Genomic DNA, 26,116 nt, shown 5'->3' with positions numbered 1-26,116 from the left:
AAAGGCTCGATATTAGTGTTAGAAAGGCAATTTATGAATAAAGGTAATTTTATAATAAGTTTTTTTTTGTTGTACTTAAAATAATTTTTTATTTTAATAATAATAATTTCTAGAATAAAAATATATAATTATTTTGAATGTAATATAAAATTTAAAAAAATTACGATAAATAACCTTTGATTTAATCCAAGGCTTTCTTAATTGGTTTTGATGGAATTCATGGTGATATATAATAATAATAATAATAATAATATGTGAAAAGTATCTAAAAGAGAAATATAATTCTATATGTGCTATTTTTTTATCCTTTTTAAAATAATCCTCATCAAATAATAGGATTTATATTAAAAATATTTTAATTATACCTCAATTTTTTAAAGAAATATTTTGACTTTAGGACTAAAAAACTGGGAGAAACAGTAGAATAATAAGAGATTAAAGACAACTTGGTAGATTTAGAAAAAATGTGCAATTTTGTTGATTTACAAAAATTCTTCTAAGTTGCATGATTTATTGGCTAAATTATCGGATTAGTCAATTTTTAACACAATATGTGCAGAAAACACACTACTGTTGAATCTGTTAGTTAAACTTAATCTGAATTAAATTAACTAGACTAAAAAAATTACAAAAATTTCCTCAACTAAGTAGGGCATTTTAGTTATTTTATAAATAAAATATCTCTACTTAATGGAATATTTTTACAGTGTTATTTCAGATCTATCTCAAGATGTTTTCTTCACATATTCACTAAATCATAGGACTCGATTTATAAATAGTAAAAATATAAGATATAAATTATAAAAAAATAAGCTATTATATATAAATTTTCCTTCAAAATAAAAAAATAATATTTAGTTAACTGAATTTGGTTAGAGATCCCTAACCAAGTTCAGAACACTCTCATAACTCAAAAGCAAACGAGGTATATATCCCAGTGGCTCCTCCACTTGTCCTACAAAGTAACCTTAATTTGGATATCCAAGTCTAAATTAAAATAATACTTTCTTGGATTCGTTCCTACAATAAGATGTGTAGCTTAGCTTAGCTTAGGTGCGAAGGGATTAGTAGTTTCTTTTTTTTTTCCTTTTTTATCCTTTTTATAAAGGTCCTTACACATCAAGTATTCACTTTTAAACACATGGTACAATCTAGCTCCATTTGTGTATCAATCCAAACTATAGTTTTATATGTTTGAAAAATTAGACTAGTTAATTGCATCTTTATTTATACGACTCGTGAAATAAACCCTAACTCTAGAATAATTATAAATCAACCTTTTACATTGGAGCACCATCGATTTTATACGCTAGTCAACATGATCAATCTATCTACTCGTTCACTCTAAGAAGTCGATAAATATCCAACGGCCCTCTTTTTTTTTTAATATAGATAATTTAATCTAGAGGTTTGATTCACTTTAGTTAACATATCTAACACAAGAATATTTTCTACGCATATTTACTAAAATATAAAATTTGATTTATTAAAAAATCATAAATTTATTAAAAAATAAGAATTTCCATGCCTGATTGAAACTTCCAATTCATTAAGTAGTCTATTTTGGATTGCCAATACCCCGCTTATACTTAGAACACAACTAAGCAGCATTTCAATTACTTTGAGTTTAAACATTGCACAAATTCCAATAAAAAAAAACCATATATATATATATATATATATATATATATATATATATATATATATATATATATATATTATATGAGAGGAAGAGAGACCCATTAGTTGAGGCAAATGGTCAAGAGCAATCCAAAGTGATCACTGGGGAGAACTGGAGCCATCTTCCCATATTTGTTCACGGCGTAAAGGTCAGGTATTGGATCCAATCCAATCATCTCGACACTGACCAAACTAAAATCTCTCAGTTTGCACATGAACCTATCCAACCTCTTCTGCAACAATGGCTTCCTGCCTTTCAGCATAGGATTAGCTATGGTGTCAAAAGTCCATCCATCTTCACCACTATCACCCTTAAGCTCTGTCCAAGCATCCACCCACCCATCCAGCAGAGGGAAACGTCCATCAGACTCATCATCCCAGTTCATGTCGCCCCCGAAGACGATGTTCGTCGCAGGGTCGAGATGGGCGATGGCCTTCTCCGCCTGAGCCGTGCGTTCCTCTCTGTGCATCTCAGGATACTCTGGGCTCTTCAGATGGATGCTGGCAACGAACAAGTCCTTTGGCAACCCAAGGCCTATCTTCGCTATAATGATTTCTTTGCCGATGGCCTTCCTAAATTGCTTGCGGTCCAGAAATTCTGCAGGTAGCTTGCTCAGCTACAATGAAGGAATTAAAGTAGCATTTGTTAATTGCTATTGAGCTGAATGTATTTGTATTAACCACTTCAATGAAGTAATAAACACTGTATGTTAGGAATAATCCATGAATATTCTCTTAAAATCAACCAGAATATCGTTTTTAAAAGAGTTCAGTAACCGGCCGAAACTGAGACTGAAATGTTTCTTTTTTCTAAAACTTCTTCAAACCTTGGAAAATATTTTCAATGATGATACGTTAAAAAAGGAACCTATATGTAATGTGTTTGACTGCATTCAAACGATTGCCAATATTTCTTAAAAGTATTTTTGAGATCAAGTAGCAATTCAACATAGTACTGGATACTGAATTGCTAAAAACTATACCAGCATTGGAAAATATTTCCTTTTCGTCGCCTCATTTGGTGAAATTGAGCATTTATACGAATCCCACCACTCACAGCATCGGAATATCGTATAGATTTCTGGTGTAATCTCCTGCAGTACAAGATAGAAATCATCAAGTTGCAATGTGATATATATTGAACAACATAAGACTGACTTTTGGCAAATATCAAAGATGGCAATGCAAATATTATACCTGAAAAAAGATAATATGTGGAAAATGCTTCAGTATAAGCCTGCTGATCGATTCCATCCGACTGTGGATTTCAATTTCTTTACACCAAACATTGTAACTCATAATTTTTATAATTCCTGGCAATATATGTTGATCAGTTTTTCTGAGATAGAGAGTGAATTAATCAAACAATTGTTTTATTTTTAATATCGTTTATACTCTATCATTTGGATATTTATTATTTGACTAGTGAATTTTTCCTAAAACTCCTCAAAAATATCCCGAGTTAATTTTACGGTATTAGAAATTAATAGAGTGGAGAATATTTTTCGTTAGTTTTAAAAATAAAATAAAATAAAATATCCCTCCAATGACTTTAAAATATACTTCTCCAATTATATTTATCTTAACCTAAACATGCTAATTTAAGGGTATTAAGATTATTTTATATTTATAGTTATCTTTACTTATCTACATAATAATTAATAATTGACAAAATTAATGACACGGTTTGTAGTTTGATTTTGTTACATATTTAAGCTTATTTTACGGTAAGCTCAATCTAAATCAAGCTTCGCCCATATTAAAATTAATAATTCAAGTTTTAATTAAATTTAGGGATAGTTTCTTTTTCACCTCCTGAACTATCATCTCCATAAATATTTATTTTGGTATATAATTACTGCTTGAACTATCAGAAATACCTCATTTAACTCTTTCTATTAGGGGGTCATTAGATATTAAAAATAAAAGTTTAGGAGGTCATTATATATATAAGAAAAAATTATGTAATGATAGTTCTAGCGGTGAAAATAAAATTATTCCTTAAATTTAATTGGACTTAAAAAATTAAACTAAGCACTGCATGATTGAGATCTCCTTGACTGTATGTAACCAATTAATTTAAATATATATATATATATATATATATTTAAATTACGAGGAATCTAAATAGAGTCATCCCTAAGAATACTAATGATTTTAAAATAAAATCATAATGGATAAGAACTATATTATCCACTTAGAAAGTAAGAAGTTTAAGAGACACATATATATAGAGATATATGCAAATATCAAGCTAGGAGGAATTAATTAAGGTGGGAGGAAATCGACCAACTGGACGTCTCCCAGGCGACTGGGGCTCGTCTTCTTCCTTTCTGGCGGCGAGGTTCGTCCATGCACGGAGGGCGATAATGGCCGCCCCTGCGGCGGCGATCAACAACGGCCATCCCATCTCTTTCAGGCTTCTCTTCTGCAACTGCTATCACTACTAGTTACTTGCTCTCGTAGCTAGTTAGCTTTCTTTCTCTCGTTTGGGTGGAGTTCTCACGGTGAGACGCATACAAATCACTCCCTTTAGGACTTTCTAAGATTCTTATGGGCTTTTTATACAATTGGAGGATAAGAAAAGAAAAAAGTTTGAATGTAACACCATCCCTTTCCGTGAAATTATGGTTTGCATTATATATTTTTATTATTTATAAATTATATTCTACTAATTAAAAATAATATATTTTTAAATTACTAAAATGTCTTTATTATAGATTGGGTTAGATTAGATTTATTTGGATTGAGTTGAGTAAGTATAGATTAGCTAAGTATAACACATTTTTGATACAGATGTTTGGTTAAGTTTAACTAGTAGACCATACAGTATTATTTATTTTGTAAGTATTCACTAAATTATAGAACTGGATTTATAAATATTAAATAACCTAATATTGGAGTACACAAATAAAAAAAAAAAAAGGCTTATTTGCTGTTTGATAAAAATTATTAATAAATATTTTACAGTGTATACCTCGAAACAAAGGTATTAGTCATTTTAAAGTGTTGTTTATTGACTTTGACCTACACTTTTAGTGGCTCCACCATTTATTTACTTTTAAATATTCATTCGTACAAGAATTGTAGGATAGGTTTGGTGGGATGGGATAGTGATAGAAAGAGATTTCGGAAGAGGGAGGAAAAGAGAAAAAAGAGATAACATTTACTAGATATATAATTGATAAATTTAAGTTATGTTAAAAAAATAAAAAAAATAGAATTTATGTATTATTTATTTGTTTATTTGGGATTGAATTTGATTAGGGAAAATAAAGTTAATTTGGCATTTGGTTACTAAACTAAGGTAAGAGTTACTGACTAAGTTTAGGGACCCTTCCTGAATTCAAACCGAACGAGACCTAAAGTTCTATAGTTAACCATATGAGATATATTGCATATTGATGACATACTCATATACTCTTTTCTTTTTTTAAGAAAGTCTATCTGATCGATCATATCATTCATTTCAATCAACTGAATACAACTTAATACAATCGAAGAAAGGAGAATAGGCAAGAGCCGTAACGACAAGTAGGGCTATTCAAGCTCGACGAGCGGCTCGGGCTTGGCTCGAGCACGGCTCAGCTAAAGTTCAAGCCCGGCTCAGCTCAGTCAAAGCTGAGCCAAGTCTGAGCCACTAAAATCAGCTCAAAATTAATATCGAGTCGAGCCTAAGCTAGAGCCGGCTCGCTTAGCCGTCCTCCACCATGGTGCACCTTCTTCTCCTCATCCTTCTTCTTCATCATCTTCTTCTTCTTCTTCGTCAGCGGTAAGCAGTCGCGGACTCACGGTGCCCCGCCCCTCTCTCTTTCAGCAATGTCAAGCAGTCGCGGACCCGTGGTGCCCCGCCTTCCTCCTTCGGCAACGGCAAGCAGTGGCGGACCCGTAGTGCCCCACCCCTCTTCCTCCTTCGGCAGCAGCAAGTAGCCACAGACCTGCGGTGCCCTACCTCATCCTCCTCCTCCTCTTTCTTCTTCTTTGGCTCAGTTTAGGCTCAATCTGGCTTGATCCGGCTCGGATTGATGATAGGCTCATTTTAAGCTCTAGTTCGACTCGTGATCAACTCGAGCCGAGCCTAAGCCGGAGCAGGCTCGGCTCGTTTACACCCCTAACAACAAGCCCCACACTTGGTTTTACTATAGTCCGAACAATATTAAAAGCAAATATCAAAAGAAGTATTTAAGCACAATAATAAGAGAGGAGGTAAAATAGAGGCTCTAGAAATAAACCTCTTGCTTAGCCAACGAGCAACACTATAGATAGAATAGCATGAGTTTTGAAAGATTGAGCATTCAAGCTAGGAGCAAATTCAAACAGGAATATAGGCTCGTTACTGACGGAGTCCAGTGATTTTAACAGAGCATATGAAAACCCTATTTGAGAAGACCTATAAATCTAAGAACATAACCTAGAACAAGCAACGAAGAAAAGGAAAACAAACGGGAAGTAGGAGAGAGCAACAAATCTGCCTATTACATCCATTAAGTCAAACTCTCAACTTCTCAACTTAGCATTAGGTGTTTCAACCATTAATATCAATAAATTAAAATCATTGAACATTTAGAAAACTAACAATCATTGAACATTTAGAAAACTAACTTCTAATTTTTTTTTTAGCTTTCAAGCATTTGGTTCACTGGTCTTTTATTGCCAATATTACTCAGGGAAAGGCACATAATAATCCACTATTAATTGGGGTGACTTTAGCTTTTGTTCCACGATGCTGACCATTTTATTATCCAAGTTATAATCACTGCAAAGGAGACTTAGTATCCAAGTATTCATCCCATGATTTCCATCTGGATAAAGATGGACTCAGTTCTAGCAGCTGGTTGATATCACTAACCCCTTTCTTTCTCTTGAAAGTGGATTAAGTGAACCTGGTATAACTCCTTTTACAACTTTATTCCCCCATATTTGAAATTATATCTTTTTGCTATTCTTCCCCAAATTTATTATCATTCGACTATAGTTTTTAAACAATTTATCAAACTACTATATAGTTTTTACCAGATGTTCATATAGATCTCTTTAAGCAAATCACTTTCAAAAAAGACAGTTAATAAAGTTCGCTATCTTAATCAGCAAGTTCTATTGAAAATAATTCTTCAAAGATAGCGAATAACACGAGATATATAATTATATTTGTTTAAAATTATTTAGAACTACTTACATATTATTTATATTTCAAAAATATTTTTATATTAAATCAGTTATTAGACCGAGTGACCTACTAGTTGAACAATAGCACACTGACCTAATTCGGATCCAATTAAATGTTCGATTTAATTATGATAATTATGACTATGACTTACTATAATTAGATAGTACTCAAATAGTTAAAGAAAGCTCGTGTTGTATTAGTGTTCCTAGTTTTAGGTATTACCTAATCTTGGAAATTAAGAACTCCAAAACCAATAGAAAACTTCTGGACTAAGTAAATGAACTTTATACTTCTTTTTTTGAATCCTGTACAAACGAATCTTGAAAAGTTGGAAAAGAGCACCAAGATGGAATTGCTCCATGTTAAGATAAAGGAGTGATGCTTTTATTATGTATCTTTTTATAATTTATGTCATTTTGAACATAAATTTTAAATTTGTCACTTTATAGTCAAAATATTATTTAACCATAGTTATCGGAACCGGACCGAGTAGTCACTAGGGTAAACTAGTGAACTATTAATAATTGATTATTTCCTATTTTCTCCTTGGAGTTATTTAATCCTAAAGTAAAATCAAAGTATGATTAAGGTATTGTTTTGTATAAGCCATATTATTTGATCTACTTAAATAGAAATATCAGTTAAAAAGGCTAAATAATAAGAGATATACAATTGTATTGCTTTGTAGATTTTTATTTTGTTGATTTTTGAAATATTTTGAACTATCTATATATTATTTAAATATCTTAAAATTTTCTTAGATAAAACTAGTAATTAATCGGGTGATCTAGTAGTAGAATCAATAATCGACTGACATGATCTCTAAGAGCATCTCCAAACTAATATTACATATATAAAAATCATTTTATAGGTCATTTTAATATTATTATTTTTTAATAAAAAATATATGACTAGAAAAATCTCATCGAGATCTTCAAAATAAGACTAATATCCAATAGTTTCAGAAGTAATTTTAAATTACTAAATTTTTAATTAAACGTATTGAAATTACATTACATGAAATAAATATCGAAATAAGCATTATGCGTTATTAACTAAAAATATCAAAATTATATTATACAAAATAAGCAGTAATTAATATTTAATAATAAAAATAATAAATATTTAATATTCTGGTAAGTCATCTCCATAGCTTCCGGTTAATATTTAGTATTTTTATTGAAAAATAATTTTGAGTAATTATACTTTAGGACACATAAATTTAAAATAGTAATAAAAATATTTATTTTATAAATAATAAAAAAATTAAAATTTAAATTAACTCAAAAATAATTTAATATTTGACTTATTTTAAAGGTCTCGATGAGACTTTTCTAACGTTATTATTTTTTTTGTTAAGAACTGATTGTTAAAACTAATAATATAACTAAATTATTTAATAAAGGATACAGATAAAATTAAAATTATTAAATAAAATATTTATTGGACGAAGTTGGAACTTTTAAAAAACTTAAGAAAAAAAATGAAGCTTTTCTTTTGATGGGGCTCTAAATTTGAAGTTAAGCTTGGTTGAAGTTGCTCTAACCAACTTAGCTTTTAAGTTTGTTGGAATAACTATGACTAAGACTATAGAATATTGCGGTTAAAGGGCTCATATTGTATATTGTATGAATGAATCCAATTCCCATCGATTTGATTAGACTTGAACTATCTTTTAAAGATTTTAGTTATTTATTTTATAATTGTCACTGAAAATTTTAAAATATCATAATTATTATTATATATTATTAAAAATATTTTAATTGTCACTAAATTTTTTTGATTATTTGAGAACCACTTTTATAATTAGATTTTAATAAAAATAATCCTAATAACTAAAGTGCCATTCTTTCGTAATATACCTATATTCTTTGTGTACCATGATACCGGGTGAAATATTAGATAGCTTTTAAACTATATATATATCACCATGAGAACTCCATTAAGAAAAGCAAGAGGAAAGTAGGAGAGCATCAAGTAACGAGTAGTAGTAGAGAAGTCTGAGAGAGATGGGATGGCGCTTCTGGCTCTTGGTCACCGGGTCGACGGCAATCCTGGCGCCGGAATGGGTCTTCTGGCTCTGGGTCACAGGGACGGCTATTCGGGCCCTCCGTTCAAGGAGACTCGCCACGTCATCATCATCGTCATCGGAAAGGAGTGACAACATGGACGAGAGAATGCTCGCCGCCGTGATTCCGTCGTCGTCGTCGTCGTCGTGCAGTAATGGACGGAGTACTTCTTTGCAAAGTTTTGGTAAATTTTCTTCAAAATTAAGTTAATAACAGCTTAAGGTTGTTTATATCCTTCATCGAATTATGTTGTTAAAAGATGGAAATACCCTTTATTATGTATACAATCCTTCTAGATAAGATCTATAACTTCTCGTTTGCTAAATTATTATAAATTTGAACTAATTGTTGTCAAAAAAATAAATGTGAAGTTTATCCACACAAATTAAAACCATAGGTTTTGAAGGAAAAGAATTGCTCGGATAAGACGTGTCTAATTTCCATCCCTCTCATAGCTAATAAGGTAGTAATTACACATGATCATTAGGCCTCATTCGTGCAAATTCGATATGAACCACCTCGGTTTTAATCAGGTTAAGCCTGACCCGAGCCTGATTTATGCTTAAGCCATTGCCGTCCAGCCCAACCCAAAAGCTTGATCCACTACTCTCATCTATAACCTAACCCATAATGCATGCATATTTCTATAATATTTTTAGTCAACAGACAGAGGGGGATAAATAGGTAGGAAGAGGGAGAGAGAGATAGGCAGCGACCTCGGGGCGATTTATGCTTAAGCCATTGCCCGTCCAGCCCAACCCAAAAGCCTAATCCACTACTCTCATCTATAACCTAACCATAATGCATGCATATTTCTATAATATTTTTAGTCGACAAACATAGGAGGATAAATAGGTAGGAAGAGGGAGAGAGAGAGTGGCGGCGACCCTCTGCCCCGAGGTTGCGCCCCACACCTCCCAGGGAGGGCAAGCCTACCCTCCCCACCCCTTTGTCAGGCCAAGGTCAAACAAGGGGAGGAGGAGGATGAGAGGGCACGTGCCCCGCATCCTCCCCCTTTTTTTTCTGGGTGTTACATCTCTACTACCTTTACAAAAAAAATTGACTCCAAATTTAATTACTCACCTAGTAATTTGAAAAGGAAAGGGTATGTTGCCTTCATCTCATCCTCATGTCCCCATGTTCCCATGAGGCCTCCTCTATTGAATGGTTCATCTAGAGCACCATGACTAAAGGTATGGTCTTGGCTCTCAATGTCTTCACCCCTATGTCAACAATCTGTATCGGCTGCTCTTCATAACTCAAATCTTTCTGGAGGCGGACGGGCTCATACTGGAGAATATGGGAAAGGTCATGCACATAACCCCTCAGCATGGAAACATGAAAGACATTGTGGATTTGGGCTAAATCAGGGGGTAGGGTGACCTGGTACACCACGGGTCCAACGCGCTCCAGTATCTCAAATAGGCCCACAAAGCGAGGGCTTAACTTGCCCTTTCTCCCAAACGAAAGACTCCCTTCCAAGACAATACCTAGAGAAAAACTTTATCCCCAATATGAATTCGAGGTTACGATGCTGACGATCTGCATAGCTCTTCTGTCAACTCTGAGTAGTGCGTAGGCACTCCCGAATTAAACGGACCTTATTGATAGTTGCTTGTAGCAATACTACATTTTCCACTTTCCTCTCCCTCACTTCATCCCAACTGATTGGCGTTCGACATTTGCATCTATAGAGGGCCTCATAAAGAGGCACAACAATACTGGAATGATAGTTGTTATTATATGCAAACTCAATTAACGACAGATGCCGGTCCCAACCTGGCCCAAAATCTACAACGTTGGCCCTAAGCATGTCCTCTAAGGTTTGAATGACACGCTCAGTCTGCCCATCAGTTTGAGGGTGGTAAGCTGTGCTATACTACAACCTAGTCCCAAAGGACACGAATCTAGGGTCCCGATCAGAGGTGATGGAGACAGGAACCCCATGCCGGCAAAATATCTCATCCCTAAACTGAATGGCAAGCTGTTCCATCAAGTCAGAGATACTGGCCGGCAAGAAGTGTGCCGATTTAGTTAACTTGTCTACAATTACCCATATGGCATCCTTCTTTCTCCTGGTCCTTGGTAGCCCAGTAACAAAATTTATAGTAAGGTGCTCCCACTTCTATTCAGGAATAGTCAACGGTTGAAAGGTACTTGCAGGCCTTTGATGCTCGATCTTCATCTATTGACATGTCGATCTACAATGCTCCTATTTATACTGTGCCATCAAAAATGTCGTTGCAAGCTATGGTACATCTTGGTTTCCCCCGAATGCAAGGCGTAAGCAAACTGATAGGCTTTCGCCAAAATTTCCTCTTACGAACCTCAAAACTCCTGCTGAGTCCAAACTAAATTTGTTCCTCCTGCTGCTCAGCACCTGAGAAAAGTGGAATCATCTCCCTATGCCGCCTTAATCCTGTTCGGAAGGGTGGGTTTGGTTGTGAGCTGGCTAAGGGGTCTCCTCCCTCCCTTCCAAGCTAGTATTGGAGTATTCAGATGCCACAAGTCCCTCAAAAAAACTAGCTGCTTAGTAAGCATAAAGGCAAGATTGCTCGAGGACTTCCTACTCAACACATCCGCCACAATGTTAGCTTTTACCAGGTGGTAGTTGATGGTGCAATCATAATCGTTGACCAGCTCCAGCCATCACCGCTGACAAAGGTTTAAATCTTTTTGAGTGAATAAATACTTGAGGCTCTTATGATCAGAAAAGATTTCGCACTTCTCCCTATAAAGGTAGTGTCGCCAAATTTTGAGAGCAAAAACAACTGCGGGTAACTTTAAGTCGTGAATGGGGTAGTTCTCTAGTCCTTCAGTTGACGTGAGGCATAATCTATCACCCTCCCTTCTTGTATTAGTGAGCATCCTAAGCCGCGAATGGGTGCATCATGGTACACCTGGAATAACACTTTGAGGTACCGTGAGGAAAGGGGCCATCGTCAGCCAATGTTTCAACTCCAGGAAGCTCTCTTCACAATCTATCCCACACAAACTGTTGGTTTTTGTGGGTCAACCTAGAAAAAGGGGAGGCAACTTTTGAAAATGCCATTTCAACACTAGTCGGCCGCTTCCATTTCAACACCGCTGATCTTTGTTTAGTCAACCCAAATGCCATCTCCTGACACAATGTGGCTTAGAAAGACCACCTCCTCCAACTAAAACTCACATTTAGAGAATTTGGCAAAAAAGTGTTCCTCCCTCAAGATCTGCAGCACTAACCGGAGATGCTGCTCGTGCTCCTGCTCACTGGAAGAATAAACCAGAATATCATCAATAAACATTATCACAAACATATCTAAGAAGGGTGAAACACCCAATTCATTAGATCCATGAAAATGGCCGGTGCGTTGGTCAACCCAAAAGGCATGACCAAAAATGCATAATGACCATGCTGAGAGCGAAACGCCATCTTTGGAATATCCTCCTCCCTAATTATGGGCTGGTGATAACTCGTCCATAGGTCAATCTTTGAGAAGACACAGGCACCATGGAGTTGATCAAAAAGGTCATCAATGCAAGGGAGGGGATATTTGTTCTTCACGGTTACCCATTTCAACTCCCAGTAGTCGACACATAAGCGTAGGGTATCGTCCTTCTTCTTAACAAACAAGATCGACGCGCCCTATGGAGATACACTAGGGCGAATGAATTCTTTGTGGAGGAGATCGTCAATCTGTCTTCGAAGTTCTGCCATCTCCAAAGGTGCCATCTGGTAGGGTGCCTTTGACATGGGCCCTGTGCCTAGAAGTAGAGTTATGGAGAACTCGACTCCGCGATCAGGGGGCAGCCCTACAATGTCTTCATGGAAGACATCTAAGAACTCACAGATCACGGCCACATCTGTAAGAAAGAAGGGCCCGCCAGATGGAGCTGAGTCCAAGGAGAAAGGGTCGGAGTAGTAGTTCAGCGCCAACTGTTGGGTCTAGAGTGCGGAAGAGATGCGAACCAAGAGACCTAGGCGTGACTTGTGAATCCGACAAACCGCTCCCCCGCTCAACTACAGGACAACTTCCTTTCAAAAGTAGTCAATGCTAGCATGGTAGGATGCTAGCCAATCATCCATAGAATAATGTCACAATCTTGCATTTCCAAGGGCAGCAAGTCTACCAGAAGTCCCACTCGCCGAAGCCAATGACGCAAACATGGAGGACATGGCCAATCTCATATGCGTCCCCCAAGGGGGTAGATATCAGGAGAGGCTTATCAAGAAACTCAGTAGGATGGTCAGTATGAGGTAGAAAAGTGTAAGAAATGAATGAATGCATGGCCCCCGGGTCAAACAGGACCTTGGCAGGCCGAGAAAATAAGGTCATAGTACTTGTATCCATCTCATTAGAAGCCAAAGAATCCATCTTTGTCATAGCAAATACCCGACCGATGCGTGAGCCTCTACCTTAGTGTGATAGGCCGACTCTAGCAAATCCACAACCTTGACTACCTAGGAAAGAAGCTTGAGAGGCTTCGAGCACCAAAATAGCAATGGGTGGCGAAGAGGGGGCAAATCGCGCAGTGGTCGCAAAGATGGCCCTGTTGGCTTCACAGGAAGCACTGGGCGGGATGGCGTGGATGAGGGCAATCTCTGGACATGTGATTCTCATGGCCACAATTGTAACAACCCCGCGTCCTGGAAGATCTAGGTATGAGCTTGGTCCCCATGGCAGTCGAGGTGCCCCGCATGGGACCACCAATGCTAGCCTGAGCGAGGGCTCGACTAATGTGCCCCGAACTATGGGAGCTCACACTAGGAGGAGCTGACTCGAGGTAGAACTACCTGCCTGGTATGGATGGTAAGTTGGTCTCGATTGGGAGGAGCCACCCAACCCTGAGCTCAAACTAGAGCGGCGACCATCCCGCCCCCGACCTTAACGACGTTCGGAGCGCTCCTGATCTTAGTTCAAGACCTTTTGCTCTAAAATATTATCTTTTACGACCAAGGCCCGCTCAATAGTCATGGCATAGGGAAGGGGCCCCAGAATAAGTAATCACTCCCTAATGCCAAGACCCAAGCCCTCATGAAAGCACTCAGCCTTGACCCCATCATCAAGAACAAGGTAAGTGGCGAATGAGATAGGGCATCGAATGTCGCCTCATACTAACCCACTATCATTGTTTCTTGCTTTCAAATCATTAAAATCCCTCTGCAGCTTGTTCTTCACTACCATAGGAAAATATTTCTAATTAAATGCCTCTGAAAACATGGTCCAAGTGATAAACTCCGGCCAGGGTGTCTGCCGGATCAGCCTCTCTATCACCTACCACCACCACTCAGCATCATTGCAAAGAAGGAAGATAGCGAATGAGACACACTGTCGATCATGGCATTCCAGGGTATCTTGAATCTTCTTGACATCCCTTAACCATCTATTAGCCTTCAATGGCTCAGTGGTGCCACTAATAATCAGGGGGTTCAACTGCATGAAGTGGTTCAGGGATGTCCCTCCTCTGCTACTCTCGGGGTGGCTGGGAGCCTCATCAGTTTGTGAGGAGGCTGCACAGACATGGAGAAACTCCTCGATCAATCTCTCCTACTACTGGACCAGGTGTGCAAATATTTCTATGCTGACCGTTGTTGCCTCTACATTGGGGTTCCCAACTGGGTTGACGTGCCCTCAAAGACGACGATAAAATGATGACAGGGTGGCATCCTTGATTCGCAAATTGACAACTCATTAAAACCTAAAAGGAAAACATATAGGTCTTGAATATTATCATTATTATTTACCTTTTTGTATATTTTCGAAGGTATTGTATCTCAGATAGATCTGTCGGACTACTTTTTCTTTTTCTTTTCTTTTTTTTTTTTTGAAAACTTGGCTTTGATACTATGTTGTAACACCCCAATACCGCCACGTGGCTCTCACGGGCTTACCCCTCACATAAGAGTCACATGGGGAATTAGAAACCCGTCAACACTTCATCAAACAAGAAGTCCAAATAAATAAGCAAAAACAGAGAAGGGCCTACAGGCCACAATAAATCCATCCATACTACAATATAAAGGGGTAAGCATCCCAAACAAAAGAGTACACAATCAAAATAGCTACAAAATGAGGACACAAATCCCTGAATGTAAGTTCAGAATAAAACATAAAATTTAAAATGCCTATTGCCCTACTAGCTAGCTGCTGCCAGACCTCTCGCCACGGTATAAGTCAATCTGCATCCAATGTCAACACGAAATGAGCCTAACGCTTAGCAAGTGGTGCTATCCCTAATCAGTCATTAGCAATAATATCACACCCAACTCAACACAACATATAGTAAAGTGCGCTATATAAGGCAATATGCATTATAACATGAAGTATACATATCACTAACTGGCAAGTATGGTCCAATAGGATTACAACTAATTATCCATTCTTTAAGCATGGTACGACTCCTAACACAGGCCCTCAAGGGAGGGTAGAGCCTAGAGATAAAATCATATGCCGATAACCCAGTGAATAGCATAATCGGTCGTCTACCCCAGCAGACTAAGGACCCCAATCATAAGCCCACATCGAAGTCGGTACTGCACATCGATACGACCCTCTAAGCCTGCGGCTCCACATCGTTGTGCCATAGTGTGAAAATCTTATGAGCCATCACTCACAGACACCTTTACCCTGTGTAATCGGGTACTAATAGGTCTATGTCATCCTACCCTTACTTTCTAGTTTAAACACTCTTAAGGGGGTTGATTCTCATCGATCGACAGTAAACCACCTATCGCTCAGCGAAAATGGCTGCCTGATTGTCTGGGATCCAAAGATTGAGATCTCAGGCGTAGGCCCTACAATATATATATTATAAAATATCCCTCGCTCCTAACCCTAGCTAGAGAGGTGTCGAGTACTATCGAGATGTAGAATCATCACCTTTCGAGTTGTGCACGTGTGCAAGTGTCATGACATGGTAATTAAATTTAGCATAACGGAATAGTAAATAAGATTTCTAAGCATGCAGCACATCACATTAAAATTAATAACAAATTATGTCAAGCAATATACTAATTAGATAGGTATTTACTAAAATACCAAGATTAGCAGGTCATATATGCTTATGCTATCACATCAAATAAGGAATCAAAAGTTGATAGACCACTTGTCTAGATTCGCTAAAATGTCCCTACCGAAAAGTAGTCCCCACCTAATCACAGTCGGCCCTAGACTGAGCGCTAGTCACAAGATGCTCTACGACAGGATCACTAAGTTAGCACCAAAACTTTGAAAAGGGTTTATTGGGGACAAAAAAAATAGGGATAAAGAGTATTAAATGCTGTGGGTTAAGATAAAAGGGGAAAGAAAATCGGTTCAATCCCTACCTTGGCCCAAAATGTGAGGCAAAGCCCAAGAAGAAAAGGTTAGAGGAAGCATGTCAAGCTAGGCCAAACCCAGCTCGCAGCCAAGGGTCGAACCCGGGATGGCCAGGCCCAACCTGCAACCCAACGCTTGGGCTAGCCAGGCTTTAGGCTAACGCTTGAGCTGGCTAGGCCCAACCCAGGCCAAGTCAGCCTAGTGCTCGGGTGCACCCGGGCTGGCCGAGCCAGCCCGAGGCATGCACACCCGAGCTGGTCAATCCTACCTAGAGGAGGGCACGCTTGAGCGCACCTGCCGCGCTCGGGCTAGTGGGAGCCAACCCGACGTAGGCATGCCCCGGGGAGGTACCACATCCCCTTCCCCCCAAGCCACCACCCCACCAAGGGACCGGACCGATGGCCACTCACCGCCTTGTAGGGGAAGGAGGGGCGGTGACGACGCGTAGCCCAAAGTGCCACATTATCACCGAATTGGAAAAGAGAAGACGAGGAGGGAGAGGACTTATCGACAATGACGAGGACTACGCAGGCCCGGCCACGTTAGGGACGATCACAACGACAGCCGGAGTGGGAGGGAGAATGGTGGAAGAGAAGTAATTGATGCTAGAGCTCTAAGAGGGGGATAAATAGGGAAGAAGGGGGGAGAGAGGGAGAGAGAGAGGGGAGAGAGAGAGGGAGAAGTGGCAACGCTCTGCTCGAGGCCGGCCCCCCCTCGGCGCACGCTAATGGTGGCATGTGCAGGGAGGGGAGGGGGAGGGCTAGCCTGCCCTTCCCACACCTTGATAAAGCCCTTTGTCAGGCAAGGTTAGAAAAAGGGGAGGAGGAGGATGAGGGGGCACGTTGTTAGGACCGTTTTGTTGGCAATGTCGGTCCTATTGTATTTTTTGCTTTTTGAGTATGTAAATGGGATGCCAACCCCATGTCTTTTGCATATTTTTGAGTGCCTTTTGGTTTCCTTCAAGAGCTCCTTGCGAAGCAACCTTGGGATCACAATATTAGTGTCGTCGCAACACTAATTTGGGTTTTTCCCCGCACATGCCTATAAAACTCATGGACCAAAACCCAAATGGGACTTACTTTCAAAACGTAACGCCCCATAAGACCTTTGAACCCCCCGGGTTGCAGAATTGGGGATGCTCATACTTAGTAGTATAGGAGAACTATCGAGAAGCATTAAGTGAGCCAGCTTCGCAACCAAAGTGCCACTGGTTCAATGGTGTTCATTTTGCCCTCGATGGCTATCCTGCCCCTTTAAATTTATTGTCGTTGACATGTCTTGTAACTTCGTTTCCAATTAATAGAGAATCGCAAACTTGTTTGCCAAACATTGTATTTTGCTTATCTTTGCTTTGTCGCAATCCAAAATAGGTGCATCGCTTGTGAAGCGAACGGCTGACTTAATTTTGCTACTTGAAAGTTGAGTGCCGCGCGGTCTTTGTCTATCTCAAAGACTTAGTCCGTGACAATGGTATCAGAGCGGGTCAATAAGAGCAACATCCTTGCGAAATGGGGCGCCACAAACAAGGTGGAGAGACAAGTCAAGCGGCAAATACAGTAGATTTGGGCAAAGGACCAGCGATGCTGATTACAGAACCACATCTGAGCGATTTTGAAAGGCATCAAAGTAACAGGGAGCGGCTTGACGACATGGAGGGACACATCTCGCAACTGAGTGCCAGTGTTGCTCAAATATACACTCTCGGCGATAGGGTGGATCGCTTGGAGGCGTATCAGCAACACATCGACGACGAGGTCGAGACGTTGCGAGACAACACCAAGGAAGCTGTCCAACATCTCAAAGAGCAGCTAGCGGACCTCTCCGCAAGGGTGACGGTACTCACAAGAGCCATGAGCACCGTGCAACCCGTCGCACACGTAGAGGGACATTCTGGGAGGGTTAGAGTGCCGGAACCACGCTGTTTAAGGGCGCAAAGGGATGCCAAAGAGTTGGAGAACTTTCTTTTCGATGTTGAGCAATACTTTCGGGTGGTGCGACCGGACTCGGAAGAAACCAAAGTCACCTTCGCAATGATGTACCTTGACGGGGATGCCAAGCTATGGTGGCGAACTCATTATGAGGACATCCAAGATGGCCGCTGCAACATCAATACTTGGGAGGATCTGAAGAGGGAGCTAAAGGTGCAGTTCCTTCTTTAAAATGTGGAGTTTATCACAAGACGGAGTTTGCGACATCTCACACAGACGGGGTCGATTCCAGAATATGTCAAGCAATTCTCGACGCTCATGTTGGACATTCGGGACATGTCAGAGAAGGACAAGCTTTTTCACTTCTTGGAAGGCTTGAAGCCTTGGGCACAAACCGAGTTGCGACGTCGGGACATTCCTGACTTAGCGGCGACTCAAGCTGCGGCGGAGCGCTTGACGGATTATTCAGCACCTGAAAACCCAAAGAAGAAGCCTTCGATGAGCAATGCAAAGCCCCAAAGGCCGAAAGGCAAAGGGGTGATGCAAAGCGAGAAGAAGGGTCATGGCAAAAGGGTGCGAAATCGAGCAAGAGTCCCGAGGAGGGGTGTTTCCTATGCGGAGGGCCACATTTTGTGAAGAATTGCCCGCAAAGGAAGTCGCTCAATGCAGTGCAAGCCCAAGAGCAAAGTTCGGAGAGCGACGATGAGAAATCGACTGAGGGCCCTCGCATGGGGGCATTGCGGCTTCTAAATGCACTCAAGGCTCAAGTGGGGGAGAAGCGGAAGACTTTGCCTTCAAAGAACCGGAAGCCAAATGAGCTAATGTTCGTCGACATTGAGCTCAATGAAAAGTCGACGAAGGCGTTGGTTGACACTGGTGCCACTCACAACTTCATAGCGGATCATGAAGCACAACGACTTGGGTTGCTCCTTTCAAAGGACTCAAGTCGAATGAAGGCGGTGAATTCGAAGTCTCAACCAATCGCCGAGCAAGCGAAGGACGTACATGTTGCGGTTAGGTCTTGGAGGGGCAAGGCCAACTTCATGACGGTTTCTTTGGATGACTTCCAAGTCATTCTTGGGATGGAATTTCTGCAAACGGCGAGAGGAGTGCCTATGCCGTTTCTTAATGCTCTATGCATGATGGGGGATGAGTCCCCTTGTGTCATCCCGGTGGCGAAGACGACGACAAAGGAGACAAAGCAACTTTCAGCACTTCAGCTGAAGAAGGGTGTCAAGAAGGGTGAGCAAACATTCTTGGCGGCCTTGAAGCTAGAGGCGGATCCTTTGGAGAATGGCCCAATTCCTCTTGGGGTCGCAAGGGTCTTGAAGGAGTTTGGGGACATCATGCCGCCCGAATTGCCAAAGACCTTGCCTCCTCGGCGAGCGGTGGATCACAAGATCGAGTTGGAGCCAGGGACAAAACCTCCAGCCCGTGCACCATATTGCATGTCTCCTCTGGAGTTGGTGGAACTTCGGAAGCAACTTGATGAGTTGCTTAAAGGCGGGTTGATCCGTAGCTCAAAGGCACCGTTTGGGGCGCCGGTGCTATTTCAAAAGAAGTATGATGGGAGTCTACGATTATGTGTAGACTATCGTGCCTTAAACAAAGTGACGATAAAAAACAAGTACCCAATCCCTCTCATTGCGGACTTATTTGATCAACTTGGAGGAGCGCGATACTTCTCCAAATTGGACTTGCAGTCGGGGTATTGGCAAGTCAGAGTTGCGGAAGGCGATGAAGCAAAGACAACGTGTGTGACACGTTATGGCGCATTCGAATTCTTGGTGATGCCATTCGGTTTGACGAATGCCCCTGCAACTTTCTGTACACTCATGAACCAGCTGTTCCATGAGTATCTTGACAAGTTCGTGGTGGTCTACCTCGACGACATCGTGGTGTACAACAAGATGTTGGAAGAGCACATCCAACATCTCAAAGCCATCTTCAAAGTGCTAAAGAAACACTCCCTCTTTGTGAAGAAGGAGAAGTGCTATTTTGCACAAGAGGAAATCATGTTCCTTGGACACCAAGTTGGCGGAGGACATATTCGCATGGACAAGGAGAAAGTTCGTGCCATTCATGAGTGGCAAGCCCCTTCGAAGGTGACAGAACTTCGTTCATTCTTGGGACTTGTCAACTATTATCGGCGGTTCATTGCAAGCTACTCGCGGAGAGCTGCGCCGCTGACTGATTTGCTGAAGAAGGATCGCTCATGGGAGTGGTCTAGCAAATGTCAAGAGGCCTTTGCTGATTTGAAGAGAGCGGTGATGGAAGAGCCCGTATTGCAATTGCCAAACTACTCCCTTCCGTTTGAAGTTCACACGGATGCTTCGAATTATGCTATTGGAGGAGTTCTTATGCAAGAAGGACATCCGGTTGCCTATGAAAGCCGCAAGTTGAATGATACAGAGCGGAGGTATACGGTGCATGAAAAGGAGATGACGGCGGTCGTACATTGCCTTGGTGTTTGGAGGCATTATCTCCTTGGGTCTTGCTTTGTTGTGAAGACCGACAATGTAGTCTTGAGTTACTTTCAAACTCAAAAGAAGCTCTCTCCAAAGCAAGCAAGATGGCAAGACTTCTTGGCGGAATTTGACATGGTTTTGGAATACAAACCAGGTCGAACAAATCAAGTTGCGGATGCCTTAAACCGCAAGGCGGAATTGGCTACTCGCAAAGCGGTGGCAAACGAGAGTATAAGCCAAGTAAAAGCGTCGCTTTTGAAAAAGATTCGGGAGGGGATGCAAAGTGATCCGATGGTGGAGACCCTCAAGAAGCTTGTAGATGAAGGCAAGACGCGGCGGTTTTGGGTCCAGGAGGGACTCATCATGACAAAAGGAAACCGCGTGTACGTGCCCCGGGCGAACAACTTGCGAAGGGAACTACTCAAAGAGTGTCATGACACCTTGTGGGCAGGTCATCCGGGCGTACATCGGACCTTGGCTCTTGTGGAAAGAGCGTATTATTGGCCAAAGATGGGGGAAGACGTCGAAGAGTATGTGCGCACTTGTCTCATTTGCCAACAAGACAAGGTGGAGTGCGCGAAGCCTTGTGGGTTGTTGGAACCGCTCCCTGTTCCTGAGCGGCCATGGGAAAGTGTCTCTTTGGACTTCATTTCGAGCTTACCAAAGGTCGGGGATATTGGCTCAGTGTTGGTGGTAGTGGATCGGTTCTCAAAGTATGCGACTTTCATTCCGGCTCCGCTGCATTGCACCGCTGATGAAGCAGCTCGTTTGTTCCTAAGGCATGTGGCTAAGTATTGGGGAGTTCCACAAAATATCGTGAGCAATAGGGATCCTCGGTTCTTGGGTCGGTTTTGGACAGAGTTGTTCAAACTCTTGGGGTCAAAACTCTTCTTCTCCACAAGCCTTCACCCCCAAACCGATGGCCAAACAGAGAGAATAAATGCTCTTCTTGAGCAATACTTGCGGCACTTTGTTAGTGCCAATCAGCGAGATTGGGTCAAGTTACTTGACGTTGCCCAATTCTCGTACAACTTGCAGCGGAGCTCTGCATCTATCAAAAGCCCCTTCGAAGTTATCATAGGACAACAACCTTCCACACCGCATACCTTGGTGGTGGGTTACACAGGCAGCAGCCCTTCGGCATATCACCTTGCCAAATAGTGGCATCGAAATGCGGAGATTGCCAAAGCCTATCTTGAGAAGGCTGCACAAAAGATGAAGAAGTGGGCGGACAAGAATAGAAGGCCGCGAGACTTTAAGAAAGGCGATTTGGTGCTGGTCAAGCTTCAACCGGCATCGCTCAAGTTCTTTCACAAGGTGCACAAAGGACTTGCTCGTAAATATGAAGGCCCCTTTTCTGTCGTCAACAAGGTGGGCAATGTGTCCTACCGAGTGCAACTCCCCGCTTGGCTTAAAATCCATCCGGTTTTTCATGTGAGTTGCCTCAAACCGTATCATGTCGATCGCGAAGACCCTTCTCGCAATGTGTCAAACCGTCCAAACCCCACAACGGCGTCGCTTGAAAGGCAGGTTGACACCATCTTAGCGAACAGAGTGCGAACTCTACCCAATGGAGCTACAGAGATCGAATACTTAGTCAAGTGGAAGAATCGTCCAATGTCTGAAGCTAGTTGGGAACTTGAAGAAACTCTGAGGCATGAAGAAGACAAGGTTCAAGCCTACCGGAAGAAGAACTTGGCGAGCACGTCAAGATGAAGTCAAGCATCACTTGGTAGCACCCGAAGATCACCTCGACGAGGACGCCGAGAGTCTAAGTGGGGGAGTCTGTTAGGACCGTTTTGTTCGCAATGTCGGTCCTATTGTATTTTTCGCTTTTTGAGTATGTAAATGGGATGCCAACCCCATGTCTTTTGCATATTTTTGAGTGTCTTTTAGTTTCCTTCAAGAGCTCCTTGCGAAGCAACCTTGGGATCGCAATATTAGTGTCGTCGCAACACTAGTTTGGGTTTTTCCCCGCACGTGCCTATAAAACTCATGGGCCAAAACCCAAATGGGGCTTACTTTCAAAACGTAACGCCCCACAAGACCTTTGAACCCCCCGGGTTTGTAGAATTGGGGATGCTCATACTTAGTAGTATAGGAGAACTATCGAGAAGCATTAAGTGAGCCAGCTTCGCAACCGAAGTGCTACTGGTTCAATGGTGTTCATTTTGCCCTCGATGGCTATCCTGCCCCTTTAAATTTCTTGTCGTTGGCATGTCTTGTAACTTCTTTTCCAATTAATAGAGAATCGCGAACTTGTTTGCCAAACATTGTATTTTGCTTGTCTTTGCTTTGTCGCAATCCAAAACAGGTGCATCGCTTGTGAAGCGAACGGCTGACTAAACTTTGCTACTTGAAAGTTGAGTACCGCGCGGTCTTTGTCTATCTCAAAGACTTAGTCCGTGACAACGTGCCCCGCATCTTCCCCCTTTTTATATTTGGGTGTTACATATAATATTTTTTTATATCTAACCAATTATTTTAGACCAATTCTACGCAACCCAAGCCGCATATCTAATGGGCTAATAGGCAGTGAACAAATATTAAGTCACATACCCAACCCTAGCCCAAGTAATTGGTAGGTCGGGCCGTCAATAAATATTAAGCCTGATTGTCCTGAAAAGCCTGAGCTGTACTCGGCCCGACCAACCAATGATTATATCTAGTAGCAATAGAGCTATATTTTATCAGAATTGATCTTATCGAGTTTGGTGCTCTATTTTTTGTTAAAGCATTTGCATCCTTATTCTTTTTTCCCAATTGTATGATAACAATTTATGATGGCAAAAATTAACTTGAGCAAATAATCCAACATGTTAACTCAACTCTTAAATAGGTTTAGATTTAGTCTCGTTAGGTTCGGGTTATAAAAAAGTCAATCCGTCTAACTCGATATATAATCAAGTTGTGTTCGCATTTATTATTTCAACTGATTTAACTTGTTTATGATCCGACCTACCGACCGACATGTTTATGACATAATAATATGTTTATGATACGATAATTTGATTATGACCCAAATAACCCGTATATCACCGAATATCGTTTATAAAAAGGAACTAGTTTATAAGACAAAAGAATTTATTTATGACTTGAATAAACCTGTATATGAACAAATAATTTATATAAATTTAAATAACTTGTTGCATTGGAACCATTTACGACTAACTCGTTAAATAAATGAGTTGTATTTCTGTTTAGAAATTCTGACTTATTTACTAAGCATGATGTGTTTATATTTGTTTCTAACTTATTTACTTGAATCTGACTAACTCGACCTATTTGCCACCCTTAATATGCAAATACTTAGAACTGTTTGATTAATCCGCTCTCTATGTCAGGAAACACTAAACAATATAAGTTGCCAAGAATGATAAAAATTATGAGTTATAATGTCTGGCCTGAAGATATCGAAATCCACGCACGGATGAAATCGATTAGTAGCCTCATTCTGAAGCATTCACCAGATGTTGTCTTCTTTCAGGCATGAGATTTATGTTGCCATCTTTGATGTTTGCTAATATATATATATAGATATATATATTTCAATGGCACATTGCAAATTGATGATTTCCACTGCAGGAGATTACTCCAGAAATCTACGAGATATTCCGGAGCTTCAAATGGTGGAAATTGTATAATTGCTCAATTTCACCAGATGAGGCTGAAACCAAGAAATATTTTCCAATGCTGGTATACTTTTAAGCAGTTCAACATCCACCGTGTTGAAGTGCTCATTATTTTAAAAAGCAAGTTAGTTTTATTGCGCAGCTTCTCTTCTCATACTTGAAAATATTTATTGAGTAATTATATGATTATTCTATATATATTATTTCGCAATTTTAGTTTATTATGCTAAATACTATATACACTAGATACAGGAATTATATATAAATTATTTTTAATATTTTATTACTAGACCGTATATTTCGAAAAGAAAATTCAGCCACTTCTTTTCATGGGAGGTAATTTTGCATTCAAACAGACTTTTGGCAATTGTTGAATGCATTATATCTCAAATACATTTAATTTAGAAAGGTTAGGTTCATATTCCTGGACACATTTTCTTGTTTAAGACAGTACATATAGGTTCATTTTTAACATACCATCATTGAAAACTTTACAAATTTCATTATCCTTGTTACAAAGGTTTCAAGTTTTAGAAAAAGGAAACATTTCAGTCTCAGTTTTGGCCGGTTACTGAACTCTTTTAAAAACGATATTCTGGTTGATTTTAAGAGAATATTCATGGATTATTCCTAACATACAGTGTTTATTACTTCATTGTAGTGGTTAATACAAATACATTCAGCTCAATAGCAATTAACAAATGCTACTTTAATTACGTCATTGTAGTTGAGTAACCTACCTGCAAGTTTTCTGGACTGCGAGCAATTTACGGAGGAGATTGGGAAAGAAATCATTATATCCAAAATAGGCCTTGGGTTGCCCAAGGAGTTGTACGTTGCCACCATGCATCTGAAGAGCCCAGCGTTTCCTAAGATGCATAAAGAGAAACACACAGCTCAGGCAGAGAAGGCCATCAATGTTCTCAACTCTGCGACGAACATCGTCTTCGGGGGCGACATGAACTGGGATGAAGAGTCTGATGGACCTTTCCCTCTGCTGGATGGGTGGGTGGATGCATGGACAAAGCTTAAGAGTGGTAGTGGTGAAGATGGATGGACTTTTGACACCATAGCTAATCCTATGCTGAAAGGGCACTGGAGACTGCAAAAGAGGTTGGATAGGTTCATGTGCAAACTGAGGGATTTTTGTTTGGTCAGTGTCGAGATGATTGGATTGGATCCAATACCTGACCTTTATGCCAAGAACAAGTATGGAAAGATGGCTCCAGTTCTGCCTAGTGATCACTTTGGATTGCTCTTGACCATATGCACCAAGTAATGGATCTCTCTCTCTCTCTCTCTCTCTTTCTCTATATATATATATATATATGTGTGTGTGTGTGTGTGTGTGTGTGTGTGTGTTGTCAGAACTCAAGAAATTGAGATGCTGCTTTGTGTTCTAACAAAGACTAGTATTGGCAGTCCAAAATAGATTATTTGATGAATTGGAACTTTCAATCAGGTATTTACAGTAACTCTAAATTTGTTTCACCATGTGTAAAAGTAAGGAGTGATATTATTGATAGAATCTGGAAAAAGAATGGGTTGAAAGGAAGAGTGGATATATTTTACCAATAAGAATAATTATTTTTTGTGTGATAATAATAAATTGAATCCCAACAGTATCATCTGAAGACCTCATAAATTTATTTGAGTGACAGCAGAAGAGGAAGGTTTGGAAGATTTGGCAACTGGATGCTTTTGCTGCAAAGATAGTAATCAAGAGAGAATTATTTGAGAGAGAGTGAGAATTTGTGGCATCCTAATTACTTCAGTTCTCTCAAAAAAACCAAACAGACTCCTAACCAGATAGTCGATAAGAAAGAGTACTTCATTCTCCCAAAGAGGAGATAAAGTCTGTCAATAAGTATTTC

At 40.1% G+C, this 26,116-nt stretch overlaps 2 protein-coding genes across 3 annotated transcripts; one reads left to right on the top strand and one right to left on the bottom strand.

Moving 5' to 3' along the window:
* Nucleotides 1-1,529: 1,529 nt before the first annotated feature.
* On the bottom strand, nt 1,530-4,259 carry LOC140759249 (uncharacterized). 2 transcript variants are annotated; one of them, XM_073095757.1, is made up of 4 exons: nt 3,970-4,259; nt 2,878-2,993; nt 2,664-2,774; nt 1,530-2,288 (listed from the first exon to the last, which is right to left on the bottom strand). In XM_073095757.1, exons 1-4 carry the CDS (start codon nt 4,088-4,090, stop codon nt 1,743-1,745), a joined length of 894 nt encoding a protein of 297 aa, XP_072951858.1. In that variant the 5' UTR covers nt 4,091-4,259; the 3' UTR covers nt 1,530-1,742. The 2 variants fall into 2 exon arrangements, with proteins under 2 accessions (XP_072951858.1, XP_072951857.1); XM_073095756.1 differs by having other exon boundaries at nt 1,530-2,297; nt 3,970-4,251.
* A 4,553-nt stretch (nt 4,260-8,812) lies between these two features.
* Nucleotides 8,813-25,953, top strand: LOC140758969 (uncharacterized). The gene is made up of 4 exons (XM_073095398.1): nt 8,813-9,100; nt 23,955-24,097; nt 24,196-24,306; nt 24,970-25,953. The coding sequence occupies exons 1-4, from the start codon at nt 8,857-8,859 to the stop codon at nt 25,519-25,521; spliced, it is 1,050 nt and encodes a 349-aa protein (XP_072951499.1). The 5' UTR covers nt 8,813-8,856; the 3' UTR covers nt 25,522-25,953.
* The last annotated feature ends 163 nt before the right edge of the window (nt 25,954-26,116 follow it).

Source organism: Typha angustifolia, chromosome 4 (assembly GCF_048772165.1).
Source record: "Typha angustifolia cultivar Huaian chromosome 4, ASM4877216v1, whole genome shotgun sequence".
Lineage (NCBI taxonomy): Eukaryota > Viridiplantae > Streptophyta > Magnoliopsida > Poales > Typhaceae > Typha > Typha angustifolia.
The sequence above is the reverse complement of the archived record's forward strand: the minus strand, read 5'-3'. Positions and strand labels throughout refer to the sequence as shown.

What these genes read in the sequence shown, in the direction of transcription:
- LOC140759249 (XM_073095756.1), bottom strand. Translation starts at nt 4,090, where the DNA reads ATGGGATGGCCGTTGTTGATCGCCGCCGCAGGGGCGGCCATTATCGCC. An exon ending in GCCTGGGAGACGTCCAGTTG is followed by an intron (nt 2,994 to 3,969) that starts GTCGATTTCCTC and finishes ATATATTGCCAG; the next exon opens with GAATTATAAAAATTATGAGT. An exon ending in GGAAATATTTTCCAATGCTG is followed by an intron (nt 2,298 to 2,663) that starts GTATAGTTTTTA and finishes CCTTCATTGTAG; the next exon opens with CTGAGCAAGCTACCTGCAGA.
- LOC140758969 (XM_073095398.1), top strand. Translation starts at nt 8,857, where the DNA reads ATGGGATGGCGCTTCTGGCTCTTGGTCACCGGGTCGACGGCAATCCTG. An exon ending in CAGATGTTGTCTTCTTTCAG is followed by an intron (nt 24,098 to 24,195) that starts GCATGAGATTTA and finishes TTTCCACTGCAG; the next exon opens with GAGATTACTCCAGAAATCTA. An exon ending in AGAAATATTTTCCAATGCTG is followed by an intron (nt 24,307 to 24,969) that starts GTATACTTTTAA and finishes ACGTCATTGTAG; the next exon opens with TTGAGTAACCTACCTGCAAG.